This window comes from Tubulanus polymorphus, chromosome 7, assembly GCF_964204645.1.
Source record: "Tubulanus polymorphus chromosome 7, tnTubPoly1.2, whole genome shotgun sequence".
NCBI lineage: Eukaryota > Metazoa > Nemertea > Palaeonemertea > Tubulaniformes > Tubulanidae > Tubulanus > Tubulanus polymorphus.
In genome coordinates this window covers 1,695,646-1,717,950 of record NC_134031.1, presented here as the reverse complement: position 1 = coordinate 1,717,950, position 22,305 = coordinate 1,695,646, and the positions used below count along the sequence as shown (strand labels likewise).

At 37.1% G+C, this 22,305-nt stretch overlaps 2 protein-coding genes across 2 annotated transcripts; one reads left to right on the top strand and one right to left on the bottom strand.

Moving 5' to 3' along the window:
• Window positions 1–70: 70 nt before the first annotated feature.
• LOC141908142 (gamma-aminobutyric acid type B receptor subunit 1-like) lies at window positions 71–16,674 on the top strand. The gene is made up of 18 exons (XM_074798013.1): window positions 71–192; window positions 581–835; window positions 6,270–6,407; window positions 6,903–7,073; window positions 7,406–7,507; window positions 8,045–8,110; window positions 8,312–8,503; window positions 8,909–9,042; window positions 9,149–9,254; window positions 9,332–9,473; window positions 9,992–10,142; window positions 10,220–10,352; window positions 10,758–10,865; window positions 11,229–11,261; window positions 13,102–13,306; window positions 13,617–13,744; window positions 14,322–14,588; window positions 15,092–16,674. The coding sequence occupies exons 2-18, from the start codon at window positions 614–616 to the stop codon at window positions 15,416–15,418; spliced, it is 2,625 nt and encodes an 874-aa protein (XP_074654114.1). The 5' UTR covers window positions 71–192; window positions 581–613; the 3' UTR covers window positions 15,419–16,674.
• Window positions 16,675–19,383: 2,709 nt separating this feature from the next.
• Window positions 19,384–22,228, bottom strand: LOC141908775 (ubiquinone biosynthesis protein COQ4 homolog, mitochondrial-like). The gene is made up of 6 exons (XM_074798970.1): window positions 22,068–22,228; window positions 21,377–21,562; window positions 21,201–21,297; window positions 21,016–21,118; window positions 20,359–20,582; window positions 19,384–19,978 (listed from the first exon to the last, which is right to left on the bottom strand). The coding sequence occupies exons 1-6, from the start codon at window positions 22,156–22,158 to the stop codon at window positions 19,822–19,824; spliced, it is 858 nt and encodes a 285-aa protein (XP_074655071.1). The 5' UTR covers window positions 22,159–22,228; the 3' UTR covers window positions 19,384–19,821.
• Window positions 22,229–22,305: the final 77 nt, after the last annotated feature.

Sequence of the window (22,305 nt, the reverse complement as noted above, 5' to 3'; positions counted from 1 at the left end):
CGCAGGATAAGGATTTACAAGTCCGCATCCGCGTTTTAGCACTGAGTGTGTGCGCATAAATCGATGACGTATTTCACACAGTGATTTTAATCTTGCCCGATCTGCGCGAGAAATCGGGTACAAAATCCAGTTTCACTGACTGATGGATTATTTATACATGATTTAACAAAGCTCTGTTTATAAATAAATGTCGTAAGTTAAATTTAAAACTGGTTTCATCCTCTGAAATGTAACGAATAATGAATTTTTAGGACAAGATTCATCCGAAATGTCACTTCTCCTGACCCGTCCGAACATCCCCGAACACCCCATCTCTCGACTTCTCCCCCATTCTCCCTATCATATCCTTACAATATGTTAAAATGCTAACCTAATATCGAATCTCTTTAGACTGTTTTTCCTTTGTAACAATGATTGAATCTCTAAATCATTCAAATTCTTGCTGTCTGCTCATAAACAAAATTATTATTTAGTGGTTTAGGCTCATGCTACTGCAAAAAAGCATCAGATTTAATTTCAGACAGTACAATCTTTTTATTTTCGATTCAGAATTACAAATAATCTGTTGATTATATTTCAGTTTGCTCGTCTCCAGGAGTCTGATTCAGTCACAATGATCTACTTCAGTCAAGCGATTGTCATTTTCGTTATAATCGGACTCAATGTTGGTTATAAAGAAAAGACGTTATACGTCGGTGGAATATTCCCGATGACCGGATCATGGGCCGGCGGACAGGGCTGTTTACCATCAGCTCTACTAGCATTGGATGATATCAATAATCAAACTGATATATTACCGGAATATAGATTAGAAATGGTTTACAATGATAGTCAGGTAGGAAGTCTGCTTATTTTTTTCTTTAAATCTTTTATTTGAGGTCTTTTATGTATAGTCTATAGACAGTCAATCTCACTTGAGTCATCATCTGTATATTATTAAAGCGATCACATCACTGTTCATTGTCTCTTTTCAAAAACTTTTTTTCCAATTCAGACTACTTAGTTTTTAGCCTACCTGATGAAATGAAGCTACTTACTTAGTGTTGTAAGTCATCATTCGGAGAACTACTGAAAGTCATCCCTAGTTCTAAGTCCCAATTTTTTATTTCTAATTAATTTTCTTAGCAAAGTCATGATTTGGATAAGTGATCAAATCCCAACCATGACGACTTAAGCTGAAGTTTTGATAGGCCTAATGCAAGTCCAGCTGGGGAGGGAGGAAGAATATTGAAGATCTTTTTTTTATCCTAGCACTTCTCCAATTAGAACTGGTGTTGTGTTAGGACTAGTAATGTAAAAAGTCTTCATCATTTAGAATTTGCAGTTTGGCGTCGAAATTATTTAAAGCAGATAATAGGCCTGTATGTATGATGCAGTTGTATCATCTGGCTGTACTTTAACCCTTTTGCTGCTCATGACTTTGTAAACATCATGCACCGATTGATTTTCAGCTCAAACTACAAACAGTAGTGAAGTAAATGCATGACAATTTTGTAGGCCCACGAAATAAAATTGAAAATTAGGAATTTTTTTCAGAAAATGCAGTACACATTGGGCAGTGCGAGTGTATACACAGCAAAAGGGTTTAATATTATCATTATTTTTCATGAAAGTCGATCTTTCTGACGTGAGATCTCCATTAAACTCTAAAGTTGTTATTTTCACCTTTTATGCAAATATTACCATAAATGATTTGATTAATTTGCAAACACCCCCCCCCTCCCATCCCTCACACCGTGAACGCATAGTTGATTAGTTTCATTCATTTTGTTATCCCCACTCCCCCACATCCCCCACATCCCCCACACATACGACAGCATCATCTAAACACATCTGCATCATCGATCACTAGAGAAAATCCTATTTAAATTCTGGAACGACTTTCTCACACGCAGCGCAGATCTTTAATCAATGTTCACGATAAAAACCACGGTCGGTTGCAGTCGGTGTTTGTTATTACCTCAACGTACGCAGTGACACGACGATGAGCAGTAGAGAATTTCATAACCGTTGAATATTCGAGATGAACAATCAGTTTATTCTCACCAAAGAGAAAATCAATACTTTAGAAACAAAACGCACTGTCTGTATTCACACTGTCTGTATTCACACTGTCTGTATTCACACTGTCTGTATTCACACTGTCTGTATTCACACTGTCTGTATTCACACTGTCTGTATTCACACTGTCTGTATTCACACTGTCTGTATTCACACTGTCTGTATTCACACTGTCTGTATTCACATTGTCTGTATTCACACTGTCTGTATTCACACTGTCTGTATTCACACTGTCTGTATTCACACTGTCTGTATTCACACTGTCTGTATTCACACTGTCTGTATTCACACTGTCTGTATTCACACTGTCTGTATTCACACTGTCTGTATTCACACTGTCTGTATTCACACTGTCTGTATTCACACTGTCTGTATTCACACTGTCTGTATTCACACTGTCTGTATTCACACTGTCTGTATTCACACTGTCTGTATTCACACTGTCTGTATTCACACTGTCTGTATTCACACTGTCTGTATTTATCTTCTTTATGAATAATTGATTAAATTGTTAGCAGACGATGAAAATATGGTTTACAGTGCTTATAGTATCTCCCCCATTACATATTGGTCGCTATCAGGCTGAAGTTGATAGATCCAAATATCTGGAATGGATGAATCTCATTGTTCAAGAAATTGTATTTTATAAAAATCAATATGGTGATAAGGCAGCTTAGAAGATTTCATAAGTCTCATCTCTCTAGCGTGCAGACGGCAGGATGCTGAATTGACTCTTGATATTATGGTATCATCATGGCATGCACAACCAGTACGTTGTGTCTGATACATTATTGTCCTCGTTTTTGAGAAGGAAGTTACTAGAGTCAGGTCTGATATTCTACCAGGGCTGCAGCTCTTATCTATTCATTTGAAACAGATGAAACAAAAGGACGGTTGGTAATTGTCTAGCTCAATTACGTTTAAAGCTACGCCTCAGTCAAAAGGATTTGATATCGATGAAGATGGTTGTCGTTTACCCTCGGCAGTATCTATCTACCTTCATGTCATCTAGATCTATGCAGATGAAAGTGAAAAGACGTAATACAGGCTGAGCTGTAATACATCTCGACTCATGTAGATATAGCCGATATTTACCCCTCAGGTCTGTCACTGTACAATAGCACATCATTGAATTTCATATGAATATATTGACCGGAGACCGGAGTCCTCCATATTATATCTGGTAAATAACGAGGAGAACGATGATGTGATATGTAGAAAAATTCTTGCAGTTGCTTGTTTAACTTGAACGGTGAGTTGATATCATCTCTCATTCCTTGTAAACATCATCACAATTTAAGAATTATTGAGATGTGGAAGATGTATAGAGAGCTGCACATGCGACTTAAGTCAAAAAATGACGTTTAGTTTTAAAGATGTTAGATTGATCTCTGGAGCCTTCTGGTTCTTGGGTCCTTCACAGTTGATCGTAATGTCTGTGGGTCTAACCCTTAGCCTAGATTGTGCAACTGTTCCTGAGATGCTCATTTTTCGATGTCGATATTTTGTTGTATAGACTTTGTGAGGGATTCTCGCGGTTAAATGTGAAATCATTGTGGTTGTCATGGTGTTGTGTTGTTACCGTGATTGGAAAATAATGTCCAGAAAATATAAAATGTACGTTAGATATTGATTAAAGAGTCTCCTTGAGCTAGTATTTCATTTTACGTTTCAACCATATCCTGATAGTCGTTTCAGGAATACTGTATTCCTTGAGTTAGTGAAGTTTATTCAATGTTTCAACGTCAACTAGTTCAGTATTTCTAAAGATGATTTGTAAGACCGGTGTAGTGAAAACGTTGAATAAACTATTAGCTCAAAGAAAAAAAATTTCTTCAGTATTAGGCCTGTGTGTTGGGATGATAAATTTTCGTTTATCAAAGATTGTCTTGTGTGTATCGGTATTGGTGTGTAGAGTGTTGTATCGGTATTGGTGTGTAGAGCGTTATATCGGTATTGGTGTGTAGAGTGTTGTATCGGTATTGGTGTATAGAGTGTTGTATCGGTATTGGTGTGTAGAGCGTTGTATCGTTATTGGTGTGTAGAGCGTTGTATCGGTATCGGTGTGTAGAGCGTTGTATCGGTATCATTGTGTAGAGTGTTGTATCGGTATTGGTGTGTAGAGCGTTGTATCGGTATCGGTGTGTAGAGTGTTGTATCGGTATTGGTGTGTAGAGTGTTGTATCGGTATTGGTGTGTAGAGCGTTGTATCGGTATCGGTGTGTAGAGCGTTGTATCGGTATTGGTTCACTGCTGCCAACTCACCAGTGCAGAAAAGATTGTTTCCGTTGCACGGCCGGGTTAATAGCCATTACATCTACTCAGTTGTTCATTAACTATGCCTCATTTCATCGAATGAAACATTATTTCTGTTTATCAGCGCTGAGTTTTACGGGAAGTCCAGATACCGAGACAGCATAATGAGCTACAACTCAATGAAAGCTTTATCCCATAGTTCGCCTATTCGACCTGTTACTGACATATTTCTATCTACAACCAATCCTATACCCTTAATGGTATCAAATATACTCTTTATGTTTTACGATATAAGGAATTTTACATTTAAATGAATTAGCCTGAAAAATGCGGGAGACTTTGTTGTCAGATGAATCAGGAGGAGGTGAGACTAGAAAGAAGTGAACCAAGAAAAGAAGCACAGGAAACTATTGAAGAGGAAACAGTGTTGATTTGATTGAAGAGAAGAGATATATCAAATTACCTGAAAATATCAACATGAGTGTGTGTGAGATACTGTTGAATCCCCCTGAACCCCCCCCCCCCCTGAGCTCCCTAAACCCCCTGCTCTCAATGAGATATTAATCTCTGGTTTATCAATAATCTATACAGTAGACTCGGTGGTCTGGTCGCGCAGCAATCATAAAGAACCTCATGAAAATATCTCTCACCATCGTAATAAACTGATTTGAACAAATTGATCGATGTGAACTCAAGCATAACATAGCAGAGAGGCAGAGGGAATGAGAGAGGCAGAGGGAGTGGGAGATGCAGAGACAGAGGGAGTGGGAGAGAGAGGCAGATACACAGAGGGAGTGGGAGAGGCAGAGGCAGAGGGAATGAGAGAGGCAGAGGGAGTGGGAGATGCAGAGACAGAGGGAGTGGGAGAGAGAGGCAGATACACAGAGGGAGTGGGAGAGGCAGAGGCTGAGACAGAGGGAGAGGCAGTGGGAGAGGGAAGAGGCAGAGGGAGAGGGAGTGGCTGAGACAGAGGCAGAGGCAGAGGCAGAGGCAGAGGCAGAGGCAGAGGGAGTGGCAGAGGCTGAGACAGAGGGAGTGGGAGAAGCAGAGGCTGAGACAGCGGGATTGGGAATGAGAGAGGCAGATACAGAAGCAGAGGGAGTGGGAGTAGGGGAGGAAGAGAGTTTTTCAACTATGACACATCTGTCTGTGTCTCTCGTTCAAAGAAATTATCTTACGGAAGATCACACTTGACAGACTTCGCTTGCAGAAAATGACAGTATCGTGTGGTGCCTGTCTTCCTCAGCAGACGTGCAGATTAACGAACATGTCTCTGAGGCATATTTATAAAGCCCCAGTAAAATGATTTTGGCTTAAAAGTGATAAGATTATTATGCTGAATGTGCTCATTTTCGCAAACTGTTGAGTATGCCTGTTCTGTGTCGAGGTAATTTCATTAGTTCACTAGTGTCAAGGTGAATTATGTTTACCCTGGATAGACAGAAGGACAGCACTGACAGCATTCATATCTAATGACATTGATTTTGAGTTTCAGACATTCATCATTAACTCACTTGATTGGACGCATACGACCTAATCAACAAGACCCTTCTCCCTCCAACACTTACATGACACATTAACCCTCTCAAACTAGGCTAGAATTAGGGAATAGTAAAGGCATTTCCAATGAAAATTCATATAAAAAATGTAATTTTTCCCAGAATATCTTTGATTGTCCTAATTCTGGAGACTATTACCATGAGGGCTCGCATTTCATTGGCATCCGGGCCCTTCGTTAAATCTCTCGACCCTTTTATCCTAGATCCGTCGTTGATACTGGAACGCTGTGATGATGGCTAATAGTCTTTAGCCGAAATGTTGCATAAATATATTTACTCTTATTCAAGTTGGTCGTTTTTATTGTGGGATTTCTCACTTTTATTCATCATACACGGATATTGTATTTTCTTCTCATCTCAATCTAATATTCTGATATGTGTGTATTTTAACAGTGTAGCGCTGGTCTCGGTACGAAGGTTATGTATGAACTCGTTTATAAGAAACCGTCGAAGATAATGTTCCTCGGACCGGGATGTAGCCTCGTGTCAACGTTCGTCGCTCAGGCTGCAAAAATGTGGAATCTGATTGTCGTAAGTTGTGACACTTTATACATGAAGTTTAAAAACAAGATTTGTTCAGAGATAGAAAAATTATTGAAAATCAAAATGCCGCAAAATTTTGTATTCTTACTAGAGACCAATCGTCAGTCTTATTTTCAATATATGGTAATCGGTACCAGTAACAAGACAGGGTTCTAACAGATCAGTAAAATCAGGCAATTCTACATCTACTTTTCCTTGCACGGAAAATCAGGGAATTCCAACTCTTTTCTTTAAGATCAGGGAATTTGAATTTATGTGTAGTCTAATTCTTGGTGATAATGAGTGGCACAAATAACCTCTCGATCAGAAACAACCCTCACTGAGAATATCTTATGATTTAATCAGGGAATTTTTGGTCAAGGATTAGGGAAAATCAGGGAAATATGAGGGTTTTTTGGATTCTGTGATCTGTAAGAACCGTGATCACTGTTCTGTGATTCTCAGCGTTGATTCTGATGGTTTATTATTATTTCGTTTCTATAGTTATCATACGGATCGAGTTCCCCGGCTTTATCCGATCGGTTCCGATTCCCGACGTTTTTTCGAACTCATCCGTCTGCCACGTTACAGAATCCGACTCGTTTGAAACTGATTCAGAGATGGGGCTGGACGCGTATAGCTACGATACAACAGATCGAAGAGGTTTTTATATCGGTAAGTTACGCAATAAAAACCAGTTTTATTTCATTACGACGAAATCGGATTTTTCACAATCGAAATCATTTTCCTAGGGCAATCCCCCTATCAGGCTCAGCCCCTATGGCCTGGGGTTGTCCCTGTACCTATTTATCTATGAAATTATCTATGAAACATCTACTCAGTTGTTCATTAACTATGCCTCAGTTCATCGGATTAAACATTTCCCCAGGGCTTGGGGTTGTCCTTCTTTTACATGTACCTATTTATCTACGAAATTATATCCAAAGAAATTATGTTTATAATCTTGTACATATTATAAGTAAAGAAATCATTCATTCATTTTTCAGACCGTACAAGATTTAGAGGACCGTGTAAAAAAGGCTAATATCGAAATAGCAGTGAGAACTAGTTTTCTGACCGATCCGTCTAACGCTGTCACCAGTCTAAAGGTAAGTTTAACATCATCTCAACTGTGCTTAAATCATAGCTTGAAGTCTATGTGATTACTGTATGACAGTAGACTGAGATTGCCTCCGAGCTCATGAGTGATGATTTGTCGTCGTAGCAAGAATTTGAATAGGAAAATTTTGAAATATTTAGTCACGAGGAGCACATGATGATCAGAGGCAATCAGTAACACGGCAAGGGTAGTCTACTGTACGATGTTTTATGATGTAAACCATTGTAATTACATCATTTGCCAGGGAAACAATGTTTAATGTGAAGATGTTGCTCGGCGCCATGACTGAAACTCCTCCCTGCAGTGAAATTCATGTAATTACGTAGTTATTATCAATCAATAATCTCGGCCATTAAAATTCAGAAATTATTGCCGTGACAAATTTGTCAGATCAGATCATATCTCCATGGTAATCTCTCTCTCACTCCTCTCTCTCTCTCTCTCTCTCACTCTTCTCTCTCTTCTCTCTCACTCCTCTCTCTTGCTTTCTGTGTAAAAAGAATGTTAGATATTTTTTATCTTATAGAAGCAAGACGCGCGTATCATTATCGGATTGTTTTATGAAGACAAAGCAAGAAAAGTTTTCTGTGAGGTAAGAAATAGCTCGGTGCACCTCAAACCTCCGTGAGATTCCAACTCATGCGACCTGGAAAACCTTGATAGATCAGGCAATTATAGAAAATTCTGAAAAATCTCAGGAAGGTTGCCTCCTTACGTGGAAAACCCAGGGAATTCAGGAATCAAAAAAAGTTGTCACCCTGGTAAAACTGTTTTGCTTATTATCTATTCTCAGGCTTACAAACAAGGTCTTTACGGTAAGAAGTATGTTTGGTTTATAATCGGATGGTTTAAAGACGACTGGTATCGACAGAAACTCGATCAGGTCAACTGCACGGCTGATGAAATGAAAATAGCTCTCGAAGGACATTTCACTTCAGAATCGATGATGCTTAATCAAGAAAATATCCTCTCCATTTCTAACATGGTAATCATTCAAATTTAAAGACGTGAATAAATCATTTTTGTGTAACAGAGTTCTACATAACAAACATCTGAAAAACCATGAAATGTTTAAAAATTGATAATATCATAATATGATTATGTCATAAATGAGTCATGATACTAAATGGAAACTCTTATGGGGAAACAAGATAAAGGGTCTCTTTAAGTTCGGTTGTATTTAATTATCTTTCAAACAGTGTTCTATCTAAATTGAACCATTTATGAGCTGTTGCATTTTTCCCTTGAAAATTAAGAATATTTTGTCAGAAAATGGTTTGTAATTTAAGATGTATTTTACATGTTATGTTTGACTTGTTTTTGTATATATCTATGTAAGATTTCATCAACTCTCGAAGTAGATTTCTAGACGTTTCGCGCATTCTTTCAGACTTCGCAGAATTTCATTCAACGTTTGGCCGATCAGAATGTGACGGCAGATTCGGTGAGCGGTTTTCCGGAATCGCCGTTGGCTTACGACGCTGTCTGGTCACTGGGTCTAGCGCTTGATAAAGCTAGTAAAGAGTGAGCATTTTGATCGCAGTTTTTGATTACTAAATCGATATATTATTAAAAGCTTTTCATTTCAGTGGAAAATTCAATTTGTTTTTTGTTTTTGTTTTGGTCATAGGTTAAAAAAGAAAGGGTTATCGCTGGAGAATTTCACATATTCGAATAAAGAAATAATGATGGAAATGTTTAAAGCGATGAATTCCACTCAATTCCTCGGCGTTTCTGTGAGTATTCCTCAAAATCGATCGCAAACCTTTCATTCTCCGAGCGTTTTAGAATATGCACGATTATCTATTTTCAGGGTCCGGTTCGTTTTAATTCGGAAGGCGATCGAATCACGTGGACTCAAATCGAACAGATGACCGACGGAGTTTATAAAAAGATCGGACTCTATGATTATAACAAGGATTATTTATCATGGCTCGGTGGAGAAACGTGGATCGGTAGGTTCTACAGTTTTATCAGTAACAGTTCGGATTCTTACAGATCAGGGAATTCTGACGCCTCTCTTGAAAATCAGGGAAAAGTCAGGGAAAGTTGGAAAGTTGTCATATGATTTAATCAGGGAATATTTGGTCATTTGTCAGTGAGATTTCAGGGAATATTGGATTGAACCCTGAATAGTGAAAATCCCATGCTGTCTACACATCAGTAGCTGATGATGAGGAGAGAATCCCACAATGATAATAAAAAGTCCGAAAATGAAACTTCGAGATAGTAGTTTATTTCAACGTTTCGACTATATCCTAATAGTCATCTTCAGGAATGATCATTATGTTGATGACTTATCCTAATAACGATTTACACATTAGTTAAAAGTGAATTGGAAATACAACAAATTGGGACTCAAAAATACAGATGACTCACGAGTTATGTGACAATTTAAGCGAGTTTTGCTGCTCAGAAATATGATAAATTCTATACAAAAGATAAGAATGTATATTTGATGTCTGTTTCACAGGGGGTAAAGTACCTAAAGATCGTACAGAATTCCTACCGAAGTTACGTATGGTAAACCTCGGTTTGTTCATTACGATGTGTCTAATCGCCGGATTAGGAATTATTTGCGGAATCGGCTGTTTGATATTCAACTTTACGAACCAACACCGAAGGTAACACTACAAATTGGCCGGATTCTAATCCAAGCATTTTTGAATTGCGTGTAAATAGATGTTTTGTGTTTTATTAGATACATCCGGCTATCTCAACCGATATTAAACAGTGTTATGGCTGGTGGCTGCGTTATTTGTCTGTTGTGTATCTTTCTGCTCGGTCTCGACGGAAGATTCGTTTCTGAAGATATGTATCCATTCGTTTGTCAGGTATTGATTTTACTGAATTAGTTTGACATCTAGATTACAGTCAGAATTCTATCTCTTAATGCAGATATCAATCTGCACTTCCGTCAGGCATTCAATACTCAATATCTCCTTCAATATGGGATATCTTTAATTGAAATTCAACTACAAACAGACATTTTATCAGCACACTTTCAAAGACTGATCGTTCAGTGCTTCACCTGAGACATATTTCATTGAGAATAGATTACAAACACCAGGCATAAGACATTTTATCAGTGCACTTTCAGAAACTGATCGTTCATACTTCATGCTACAATATATGTCTGAATGTCTGAAGAGGTGCGGGTTCCAGGCTGCACATTGATACCTGGTTAAATACGGCATGTTTACAAGTAGTATAGATGAAGACAGAATATTAATTTGTAGATGCGGGTTTGGATTTTGTCTCTTGGATTCACGTTGGCGTACGGATCATTATTCACTAAAATCTGGACCGTGTATCGGCTGACGACTCGGCAGAAGAAAGAAACTCGGGTAAATATCAATTCGACAAAAACTATGTTCACCGATCAATAGAGTTTTATTAGAATATCATTGATTTTTAAGAGAATCAGTAGTCGAACTGTCGTAGTTGTTTTCCCTCGTAGAAATACATGTTTAAATACGATAACATGTACATGTGATACATGTCAATCCGGTTCACATGTGCATGTGTATGAGAATACATGTATTTCGGTCTAAATTCTTCTAGTTTTTTACGTGTTTCATGTTCAGTTTTATTTCTATAGTATATTTTCAATATCGCGAATAAAACGACGATCTTTCCGTATTAAAACGCTGCCATATGTTATTTACGTAGAGAGTCTGTATCATTTCCTTTCATTTCCTCTCACGCAGTTTAATCTGAAATTATTCTTTGGCAATTCTCAGGTGAGTATATATACTATCATACGTACCGTGCTATTGATGCATCTGACTATAGGGCGGAAAATCAACTCATTTCTCATTAACGACTATTATTCGAAACACGCTCACTACTCTCACTCACTGTCCTTTAACTCTTTATTATCTACAGATACTTATACGATTAAAATGTAAATATCTTACTAACCCCGGTACGCGATAGAATTAAACACTTTGTCAGTCAGAGATACCTCATACGTACGTAGTAAGGCTAAGATTATTCGGTATTCATCGAGTTCTTATTCCTTTCGATGAACAAAAACAGTGAACAAGAAATGTTACCTATGAAATACGGAGTTGCTGCCAACTGTTCCTGATTTTCAGTGTTTTGTTACTATTTTGTCACAAGAAATACTACACAGATTTGATCCGTACTGGAATGTGAAAGACGTTACTGAGGGTCTTAATGTTCATTTCTTTCATATTTAAATCAAAAGTAGCTGAGGTATCTCCTACTGGCAATAGTAGGAACCCCAGAACTATGAGATGTCTTATAGCCTGCAGTCCATATGTTACCCTATAATATACTAACAATTTTATTCAGTAGTAATGTTTCATGTCCATGTATATATGAATGAATTGATAATTATGAGCTTTTACGATATTGATATTAACCATCGAATGAATAGGTGTTCGTCTTCAATAAAAATGTGACTAATTATTTGTATGAAATGAGTCAATGATTCTGATGTATTTCACCTCTACAGCCCGCAATCACAGTATATATAACCATTGAATGCATATCTATATATCTGTTTATATATATATATATATTTACTCTTATATCTTCAGAATGCTTCAGAATTCATATTATTCGTGTAACGCCTCGACAAAAAACATGATCTTCACAATTCACCATATTTCACTAAATTGACTAAGCTAAACTATTGAGCATATTGTAATATATGATCCCTCACAGTATATTAGAAAAACAAGTCTGAAATGATTCCTTGCGCTGCAATAGTTTACTCGACGTTTCGACTATATCCTAACAGTCATCTTCAGGAATACTAACGTTATGAGTACCATACAAAGTAACTTTGTTGTAACTTTAGAGTGTTCCCGAAGATGACTATTAGGATATAGATGAAATAAACTACTGGATACTATCTCAAGGAAACCTGTCAGACTTAACATCCGGATTATTATTGAGCATATTGTCGTGCATGTATCGTGTAAGATTGATTCATTTATTTCATCTAATCAAATTATGCTTGCCGATGATATATTGCACAGAACGATCTTGTCTTCAAAAGTTAGAAAATTTTGAAAAAGTTTTCTCTATCTAACACTGTATGCATTGTAATGATATCGTTGAATTCTTCATTCTTCAGTCTCTTGCATATTCATTATCATTATGATAATAATTATTATTATTTCCTATCATTACGTCTGCTATCTCTCTATCATATATCGGATATGTTGAATCGAAATATCGGAATGAGAAGAGTTCATTGCATGGTTTATATCGGATATATCAATCATTCCCAGTCACTGTGCTTCATACATCATCAATCTTTCTTATTTTACATCATTACGAGCTTATTTTTTCACAAATGGAAATCAATCTTGCTCAGTCATTTATCTAATGAAGTTGCCTTTTCCGCAGGGGTTTCTAAAAGTATCGTGGGTGTTGCGTGTGGGGTCAGTTACATAGGAAATTTTAGATATCGAACCTAAATTAACGAAGAAATCCTTATTCATCCTTTCCTAATAACTGACAAATTTTATCTATAAATCAAGATTCTTTATTTACTAGTTTTATCCGGGAATTGATTTTCACACGGATTTGTTTCATTGATTTCAGGCTGTCCGCTCGTGGGAATTGTACGTTGTTTTAACAGTTTTGATCGCCGTTGATTTTATCGTGTTAACGCTGTGGCAAGTGATCGATCCGCTGACTCGTGGACTCGAGACGTTCCCGTCTGAAGATCCCGTAGATACAGATGAAGATGTGAAGTATTTACCGCAATTAGAACAGTGTACGGCTAAACATATGACTGTCTGGTTGGGTAAGATCTGCTAATTCTAAGAAGTTCAAATTCTTTCGCTCACCGTATGCACAAATTCATCCACTCTCGCTGAACCAACAGTTCCACAGTCGGCGTGTGTGTGGATTAATTTGAGTCTGGATTTGATTTGATTCTGAACCCATTTCTACTGTTGTGTCATCGTAGTTTAGTCATGGATCATTTTAGAATCAATGGTTTCATTTGACTCTGGAATTAGTTCTACAGTTGTGTGGGTTCTGAATCAAGTTCCAACGTTATGAGTCTAATTACAACTGTATCCTAATGATATGATGGTGATATATTTGTGCAGGTGTTGTTATGGGCTATAAAGGATTATTATTGATGTTCGGGATACTGTTAGCTTATGAAACTCGCAGCGTCAAAATCAAACAAGTGAACGATTCTAGATTCGTTGGCATGAGTATTTACAACGTGGTGGTGAGTGTGTGTTTTACTTTTCTTCAGAGGACGTCGCGTAGCCTACGGTTAGCTCAGTCAATTTTAGTAGTACCTACGAGCAATTATCTGAACATTATTCAGATAATTACTCGTAGGTACTACATAACCTGATATTGATCATAATAGGACCAGTACAGATGGGCAGTTGAACCTAAACATCTATCTTTTGACTGTATTGGAGGATCATTAAAAGTCGTCATTTGAAAAGGGTTGTATCATAGACACTATTTTCTTAGAACATTTTCCACACTCAAACGTGGTGAACGGATAATATGATAAAAACCCACTATCTACAGATTAAAATAATTTAAAAACAAGAATTTATTTATTCAATCTAAAATATATAGAATACACGATGTTTCGATCTCACACTAGAGATCATCGTCAGGTTTTAAAGTGATAGTGGTAATGTTAAAGTGATAATCTTACTATTTTCTTATTTTAATGGATATTTAAACTAGATTTGTAAATAGATATAGTTTATACGTCCATGGTTTAACTAACTCTGTACTTGTATTATTGTATCGAATAAATATGAATTGATTATTATTTTCAGGTATTGAGTATAATAACTGCACCGGTCACTATTATAATCAAAGATCAGCAGGACGCGAGTTTCGCGTTTGTTGCGTTGGCGATCATATTGTGCTGTTTCCTGTCGATGGGCCTCGTGTTTGTGCCGAAAATCATGGACGTCATTCGACACCCAAACGAAGGAATGGAATGCGCGACGTTGACCGATTCACTGGCGAGTCGAGAGGAAGAGGAACGACACCAGCGATTACTCGCAGAAAATGAGGAACTTAAAAAACAAATAGCTCAGGTACTCATTACGTAGTTACTCAATTACTCATTGAATACATAGTTTCAGAAATAGCAGGGTCCCTACGACTCCTTAACAACTCCTTCTAAGCGGAAAATGTTTTTAAAAGTACCTAAAACTCCTTTAATTTCAGCAAAATGCCAAAAACTTCTTTAAAAATTCCTTCAATTTTGAGAAATAGGCAATTAGGAATTTTTGTCTAGGTTGTACAGTAAACTACCCCTAAATCAATGCAGTTGTGAGCAGGATTTTATTCCTATGAATTAGAAACCGAGTTTCATTAGTGTAAAGGATGAAAATTTGCCTACATAACCACCGAATGACCGGTTTACTGCTTGGTCGAAATTTGAAATTTTGTTGCTTTAATCAAGGCTTATATTTGAGTCAAGTCTAACGCCATCTTCGTTCTACAGCCAATCTATAATTTTGGATAAAAGTCACTACTGTGCAACTGGGCCCTGATGGTCAGGGCTGAACATGAATTTGTTCTTTATCTCTCATAGAAAGAAGAAAAGATTCGCGAGAACAACAAATGTTTAACGCATCGATCGCATCAGCAGCAGCAGCAGCCGCATCAGAGAGTTCGATTGAATGTTCATATAGACAGCAACGCTACGACCATCTCAAACGACTCATCCATCGCAAACGCCAGAACTGAACCGAACAATCGAAATCAGCTATCGGTTATAGCGAACTGCGACGCTGCAGCGGCCGGCGCTACAACAATCGACGCGGATATCACCTCGGATAGCGCCCTTCCAACCAGTTCAACGAGTAAGAGTTTAAAATCAGCCTCGAATGAAACCTGTTCAGACGCCGGCTATTCTTAATAGACTGTTATCAGAATGAAGATAATCGTGTATGAAATGTCTGGGTCTGGTTTCGAGGGCCTGATTTCTTGAAACCAATTACAATCAATAGCATTATTGGGTCAATGAAAATAAGTAGTTGCCATAAGATAGATCAGAGCTGCCAACTGTTCATGATTTTCGTTTTTTGTTGCTATTTTGTCCCGAGAAATACTGATTTAATTTTAGCTATTACGGAGGGTCTTAACGTTGATTAAGGACTAATTTTGAACATTTTCTTTCATATTTCAATGAGATGTTCTAAAAAAATTTTCAGCTTATCACTGATAACACTTTTCAGAGGTTGGCAGCCTTGTAACTAATCATAATTTAGCTTTGTGAAACTGGTTTCCAGTTTATAGCTGTCTAAATTTGACCTTCAGTTGTAAAAAAAAAATTCTCTTAAATCTGTATTTTAAGGGAAAGCTAAAATAATGTAGTTATTTTTAATAGATTTAAAGCTAGTCCCGGTACTGAGCATATTGAGAAGGGCTCTTATTAATGAGGTTTATAGGTCTATACACTTCATTATCATCTAGAATCTCAGTTTACTTAAGAATCTCGAGTTTATGGCATTAATGATTGAGTTTAGTCTACGGAATCTCATGTTTAGTCCATTGGATACATATTACAGGGGGTGAAAATAAAGCTTCACGCTTCTTTATGTTATATATGGAACTCTAAGTGTCACTCTATGTACATGTACTATCACAAATATTTAATGTATTTTTGGTACCATCAATATATGGCTTAACGTTTTGTAAATGTTTTTCACGTCAAATCAAACTCGGCTGAATTCTAAGACATGTCAAAAACTGATGTATTTAAGAATCTCGTGTTTTCAATATTTTTTCAAGTTCATTATGAAATAACGATTTTTTTTCTGTATGATCTAGTCATGCTTTGATGAATTATTGTAATTTATATGAAACTCTAGTCATAATTTTTTTTGTCAAACCATCGGCTTTGTACTTATAGATGGTAAGAATTAGTTAAAAATGGCTTTAAAGTCAGGTATAACTCTGGGTACAGAGCTGAAATCTATTTAGTGTTTGTTTGTTCTTCATTAGCTAGAAGCTCATGATGTTATAATCTTTGTTGTTGTTCTAAGAGTTTTTTGTTAGAAATATTGATATAGTCATAAGATTATCTATATTATTGTGAAGTCTAATAGTGGGTATGATATAAAGAGTATTCATTGTTTATTGATTCGTTGTTTTTCAAAATGCTTCGTATTAAATTCATCTATAAGGAAATTGTTATATTGTATATAAATGATCGAAATATACTGAAGATTTTTTATAAACTATTCAATGAGTTCTGACGTTCTTGAATGTTGTTACGCAGCGCGTCATAAGATCGTCTGTCACGCGCGATTGTTGTCACAGGTGATTGGTCAATAGGACACGTGTGTGGACTTAACACGTGACATCTAAGGATAAGGTCCTATAGAGGTTATGCAGGTGACGTCATAGTGCGTAATATTTGTCCAGCTGACAGTAGAAAGTGTAGAATTTGTCGGGCAATATGCAAGGGCGGATTTAGGGGGTGAATCCCCCTTAAAATTTGAATGTACCCTCTGAATTTTCTGTGGGAGGGCCGCTAGAATTCTCACCAATGTCTCGCTTGCGAAATCTGCCCTTTTCAAATTAATTGGCCATTCCAAGGAATCCTAGATCCACCCTTGATCTGGTGTAGTGAACACACGCGAATGGTCCAGGAGGAGGTGACAATGATTGGTTCAAATATACCACAGTCGAAAGATTTATTCACAAATAAATCTAGATAACTAATTGCATTTCCAATATATACCGGTATTTATTATGTTTTCACACGATTTTCGAAATATATTTCATTTCATAGCGATGGTCGAATTCCAAAGAGCTGTAATGTTTTAGAGCTGGTTGATTAATGACGACGGGGTCCGCGCTTCTTGTTTTTGTGTTTCTTCTTACCATGACCATTATCATAGTACGGTCCATCATCAACATCACCCGCTACAAATGAGACAATTAGGTTGGATTAATGCCATAGGTTCGGGTTTAGTTTAGTTTATTCAATCAATCTCTAACTCAATTCAGAAGGATATAAAGTTTACAAAGGGTCGGTCGCGATCCTAGGACTCGATAATAATAGAACATACAACATCTAAAATGGAGCATTAAAGCTTACGGTGAAGACAAAGTGATAAAACATTTCGTCTTAAAACTGAACCTAATTTTACTGCTATTTGAGTCTAGTTCATTAATTGCATTGTATTTCATTTCCTGCAAAACCGTGACTATGGGTAGGAGGTAACGGTCGACTAGACTAGTTTAGGGCGTGCTTAGTTAATTTCAATTCTATACTTACGGTCCTGTCCGTCCACATAGATTTCAATATCTGTCCATTCCTCGACGGGGCTGTTATCTTCGATGATAGTGTCTACTGGAGTGCCGTATGCCTTGTAGAAATCCTCCCAACTCATATCATCCAGAATGATTATGTCTTCATCCAAGTGTGACATGTCATCGTGGTCGTCATCGTGATGGCGCTCTAGAAACCACCGAAACAAAATTAAAGTACAACGGAGTTCGGATCCAGAAATGGAAACCAGGTCCTCTTTATTGTAGGATGGTAAGTCTTGGCACCGTGATAGTAAAAGACTGAAGGCAATGATTAAATAATGTATACAACCAAAACTTTAGAATGTCTCAATATGTCATATTCTCTCGAAGGAGAAGATTCTTTCCGACTGATTCCGACTGATTGGATAGATCCCATTCCCCCAATCTTCTAAAACTTTGCCTCAATGACAGATTTGTCCACTTTTTCCCCTCAAAGCAGTCGAATGAAAGAATGTGTTATACTTACTGCTGGGTTTACCCCTGGGAGGGTGGGCCATCGCATCTGCAGCGAAAAGTGCAACACAAACAACAACTACGAGAATGTATCTATTCATCTGAAATAAGAAAAAAATGATGATGTACATATCGATGTGAGAATCGAACCTGGGACTAACAGCATTCCAGCCCAGAGACCCAACCACTGCACAACAAAACTGTAGCAATTGAACTTGTTTAGAAATGTGGTCATTGGTGACCAGTCCGCTGGCGCTAACTTAATCCTCTCTGAATAAGAGTTTCTAGTAGATAGTTATGCTTATTGAATTAGACTTACCTTGATGTCTTCTTGGTGTCTGATAAAATTCGACTGATTAAACCTCGAAAATCGTCTGCTTTTATTCGTTTTCTTCACAGTTCACAGATGTTCGATTTTCATTGTTCACGATCAGAGAAACAGATTCATCAACTAGTTGCTGTATTCAAGAAACATTGTGAATCGTGAGAATTCCCATTGTATTCAATTGTACTAAATGAATATCAGTCATCACATACGCGCTTTGTTTTCTATCGTCAGAATTAAAAAACATTAGTTTTCCGCCATGTCTCGATGATGAATAGAACGATTAACGTCACCGAAGTCGCGGGATAGAAACATCCAGCAATAGATAAACTACTCAATAGATCAAAGGTTTTAGCCGTAATTGGAAAACAAACACATAACTGATAAATATTTGTACATTAATTCACTGTTTTGAGTTATAATATTTTAGCCAGATGATCACAATAGAAAAATCTAAAGATCAAAGTTTGCGTCGGCTCTTTTGAAATTATCCACAGCTAATTGATGAGAAAGATCGTGGTAGTAAATGAATTGAGGGTTTTATTATGCTCCATTGTCGATAGCCGTACTGGTATTGTTCTATTTTATCCATTTGAAATAAATGTAATTCTGATTGTTCGTAAAACAGTTAAAGGAAACCGTAGCAATTATCTACATATGGTGCTTGTTGTCACTGGTCGAATTGCCCAGCAGTTCCATCATCGGCAAAGTCCGGTAAAACGACAGACTAGAAAGCACACTTTTAAATAAAACAAGATAACCGAGTTCAGTTCAGATAAATTTTGTATTTATTTTCATAAACAGTTTCTAATAAAATACGTTACAACAAATTATAGCACTCTTCATTCAGCATACAACCAGTTCCAGAGTGTGTGAACTTAATCAAGTGCTCAATATGAAAAAAGTTTGAATTCAACTGGTTCTGGTTTCTAAAGACACGTATACAAGGAGGCCAAAACACAAACCAGTGAGCTAAGACTAGTTTCAGAATAAAATATATTACAATACACCTTGCCTAACTTAGGCAACCTGAGACAGGCAAAAGTGAAAATCTGATTTTAGAATTGGAAATTATGTTAGGAAATCAGAAAATGCTTTTGCTATTGTCATAATTAGTCAGGTCTTGAGTAATGCAAGGTTAACTGTAGTATCAATCAATCTACATTAATTATGGCACATATTTTCTAAGATTTTCTAAGATTTTCCTGTCGTCATAATCATCACGGATCTGGCGGTTTAAGAATGTTCAATTCAGCTCGTAGATCGTCTAGATTATCCTGCCAATGTTTTTCGAAATAAACATTCATCAGAAATCGTCCATCCATTCCAACCCTCAACGCCCACGGTAAATACTTCTCCAGGTAACGGGCGCGATGTCTGAAATTCAAGAAGCAAATTTCTTAAATCAGTAAAAAGTTTGTAACCTTCTGTAAGGGAGATACCTCATAAAAATTCCTAGCAAAATTTACTCAATTTAAAACCCCTTAATGGAATTGGTGATGAACTTTGCTAATACACAACATTACGGTGTATTGATGTTATTAGTTTTTATCTCTATTGATAGGTAGCAGCACCTGACAAACATAATGAAATATTAACTAGTGATACATCGCACCACGGTGTAGATGTGCTCAATTCATTATTCAACACCCTGGGATGGAATTTCCAAACAATTTTCAAATCATCTCCAGCACTTTCAGTTATTGATTAGTCAAAACTGAAAAGGTTAATCCGGATGAATAATTGGATGAACATACTTCGGTCCGAGACGCAATGATCCAAACATCCCACCGAGCACGCATAACGGTAAACCGGTCTGAAGCGCTTCGACCCATTTAACGGCGACCTCTCCGATCATATTCGTCGGCATTCCCAGAATCGTATGATATAAATCGTGACATTCTCGATATCTCTGCATCACGTACGCTAGTTCAACATCATCAATGAAATTCACCTCACGTCGAGCGTCCGGCGTTACTTTCTACAACAAATATAGGGCAGCACTAATTACAAATATTCAACCGGCTAAATTTATCAAATTAGGTCTAGATGTATATAGATCCTTCCTCTGGTAGTGTGTAAGTAGTTTGTTGTAAATAACGTTTGTTATGTTTCAAAGTGCTTCTATCTACTGTTTTTGTATATAATTGTAAATACTGTTTTCTCCTCCATATACCATGGAAATGGTTGGAGTGTAATAATTATTTGTATTCGTAATCAAAATTAAATTTATGTATGTTGATTTCAAAATGCTCAAATGAGGATTTCCCTTCTTAAGCAGACAACATTTCAGCTAAAGACTGTAAGCAATAATCAGGCGTACACGATTCATCTTAGGCTGAATTTATTGTGGGATTTTTCTCATAATTCATCTTACACGGATACTGTGTATCAACTCGAGTTATGATACTTACATTTTTTTTCAGCCAATTACTGTAAGTTTTACCGAATGTGTCTTCAGGAAGACTCGCTAAATAATCGAGATCAACAGTCGTCGAATTGATTCGTGGTTTCTCTCTGAAAAATAAATATTCCTAGAATGAAGCGGCAGCCATTGATAATTACTTCTAAAATAAACAGTGATGAATGGAAGCCTTACCGCAGAATAAGACGCCCAGTCGGATCGGCTAACATTTTAGACCTCATTCTCTTCAAGGCGAAATACCCCGACGATTCTCCGAGCGAACATATCATATCTGAACGAAGAAAACAAAATACAGTTTACTAAAAATAAACCTAGATTCATTTCTGCAAATGACTTGTTGAATGTATTACCATCCCTAGCTGGATTGTATAGTGACATACAAGCTGATCCTACAGCGAGTAGGCCCTTCTGAAATAGGGTCGTAGGTATATGACCTTCGTATAACAGATCATAATCCGATCCTCTTTCATACCATCTCTTATTACTTTTCCCACCATCTTCAGATGCTCCATTACCAGCGGTATTCGCTGAATAATCTGTAATTTAAAAAGTCAAAGCTAAGATTTTGAGTAGAACAATATGAATAGAAACGAAGGACCACTTTAACAATACAGGCAATGGTTTTTAAAGATCTTCTATATTAATACTGCGCCACAGGCAATCACTGTTTACACACCACACAACACTGAACAGAACCTAAATAAAATAACAGGTTTTCAGGATATGGATATGATACACTGACAACAACAAAATCTAAGTAGGACAATCTGGTCAGCAGGTGAGAGGATTAGTAACAGAAGGCTTCCACTGGCACTGATGATGATAGTGATGGTGCTAAAAGTTGGTCACTGTCATTAGGCTTTCACTGATAGTAGTGTATGGTACTGATGCCAATGGATAGGATGGTGTTGTCTCTATGGGTACTGACTGTGTGTCTGTGGTGTGTGGTGAAGGCTGGAGTAGGCCTCACTCTATAGAGACTAAAACTAAAGTCTACGTGTAAGAAGGCATAGGTTGTCTTGAATTTATCTCTACTCTTACCAGGGTTAATGAATGTCGGCAAAAATCTTTTCGATACGTTGTTAGTTGTTGATTTACGCAATAATTCAAGCACAGTGGATTTAAACATCATTTAGTCATGAAAATTGGGGGAAAAGTCATGAAAATTGGGAAGAATTCAAGAAAAGCTCTACGACCTTGAGAAATTGTCACACTAAGCACCGCCCAAAACCGTTCTTTGAACTTCTAATATAATGTCAATTGAATTGAATTGGTAATA

What these genes read in the sequence shown, in the direction of transcription:
- LOC141908775 (XM_074798970.1), bottom strand. Translation starts at nt 22,158, where the DNA reads ATGATGTTTAAATCCACTGTGCTTGAATTATTGCGTAAATCAACAACT. An exon ending in GCCGACATTCATTAACCCTG is followed by an intron (nt 21,563 to 22,067) that starts GTAAGAGTAGAG and finishes TTTAAATTACAG; the next exon opens with ATTATTCAGCGAATACCGCT. An exon ending in ACTGGGCGTCTTATTCTGCG is followed by an intron (nt 21,119 to 21,200) that starts GTAAGGCTTCCA and finishes TTTATTTTTCAG; the next exon opens with AGAGAAACCACGAATCAATT.
- LOC141908142 (XM_074798013.1), top strand. Translation starts at nt 614, where the DNA reads ATGATCTACTTCAGTCAAGCGATTGTCATTTTCGTTATAATCGGACTC. An exon ending in TTTACGAACCAACACCGAAG is followed by an intron (nt 10,143 to 10,219) that starts GTAACACTACAA and finishes GTGTTTTATTAG; the next exon opens with ATACATCCGGCTATCTCAAC. An exon ending in TGAGTATTTACAACGTGGTG is followed by an intron (nt 13,745 to 14,321) that starts GTGAGTGTGTGT and finishes TATTATTTTCAG; the next exon opens with GTATTGAGTATAATAACTGC.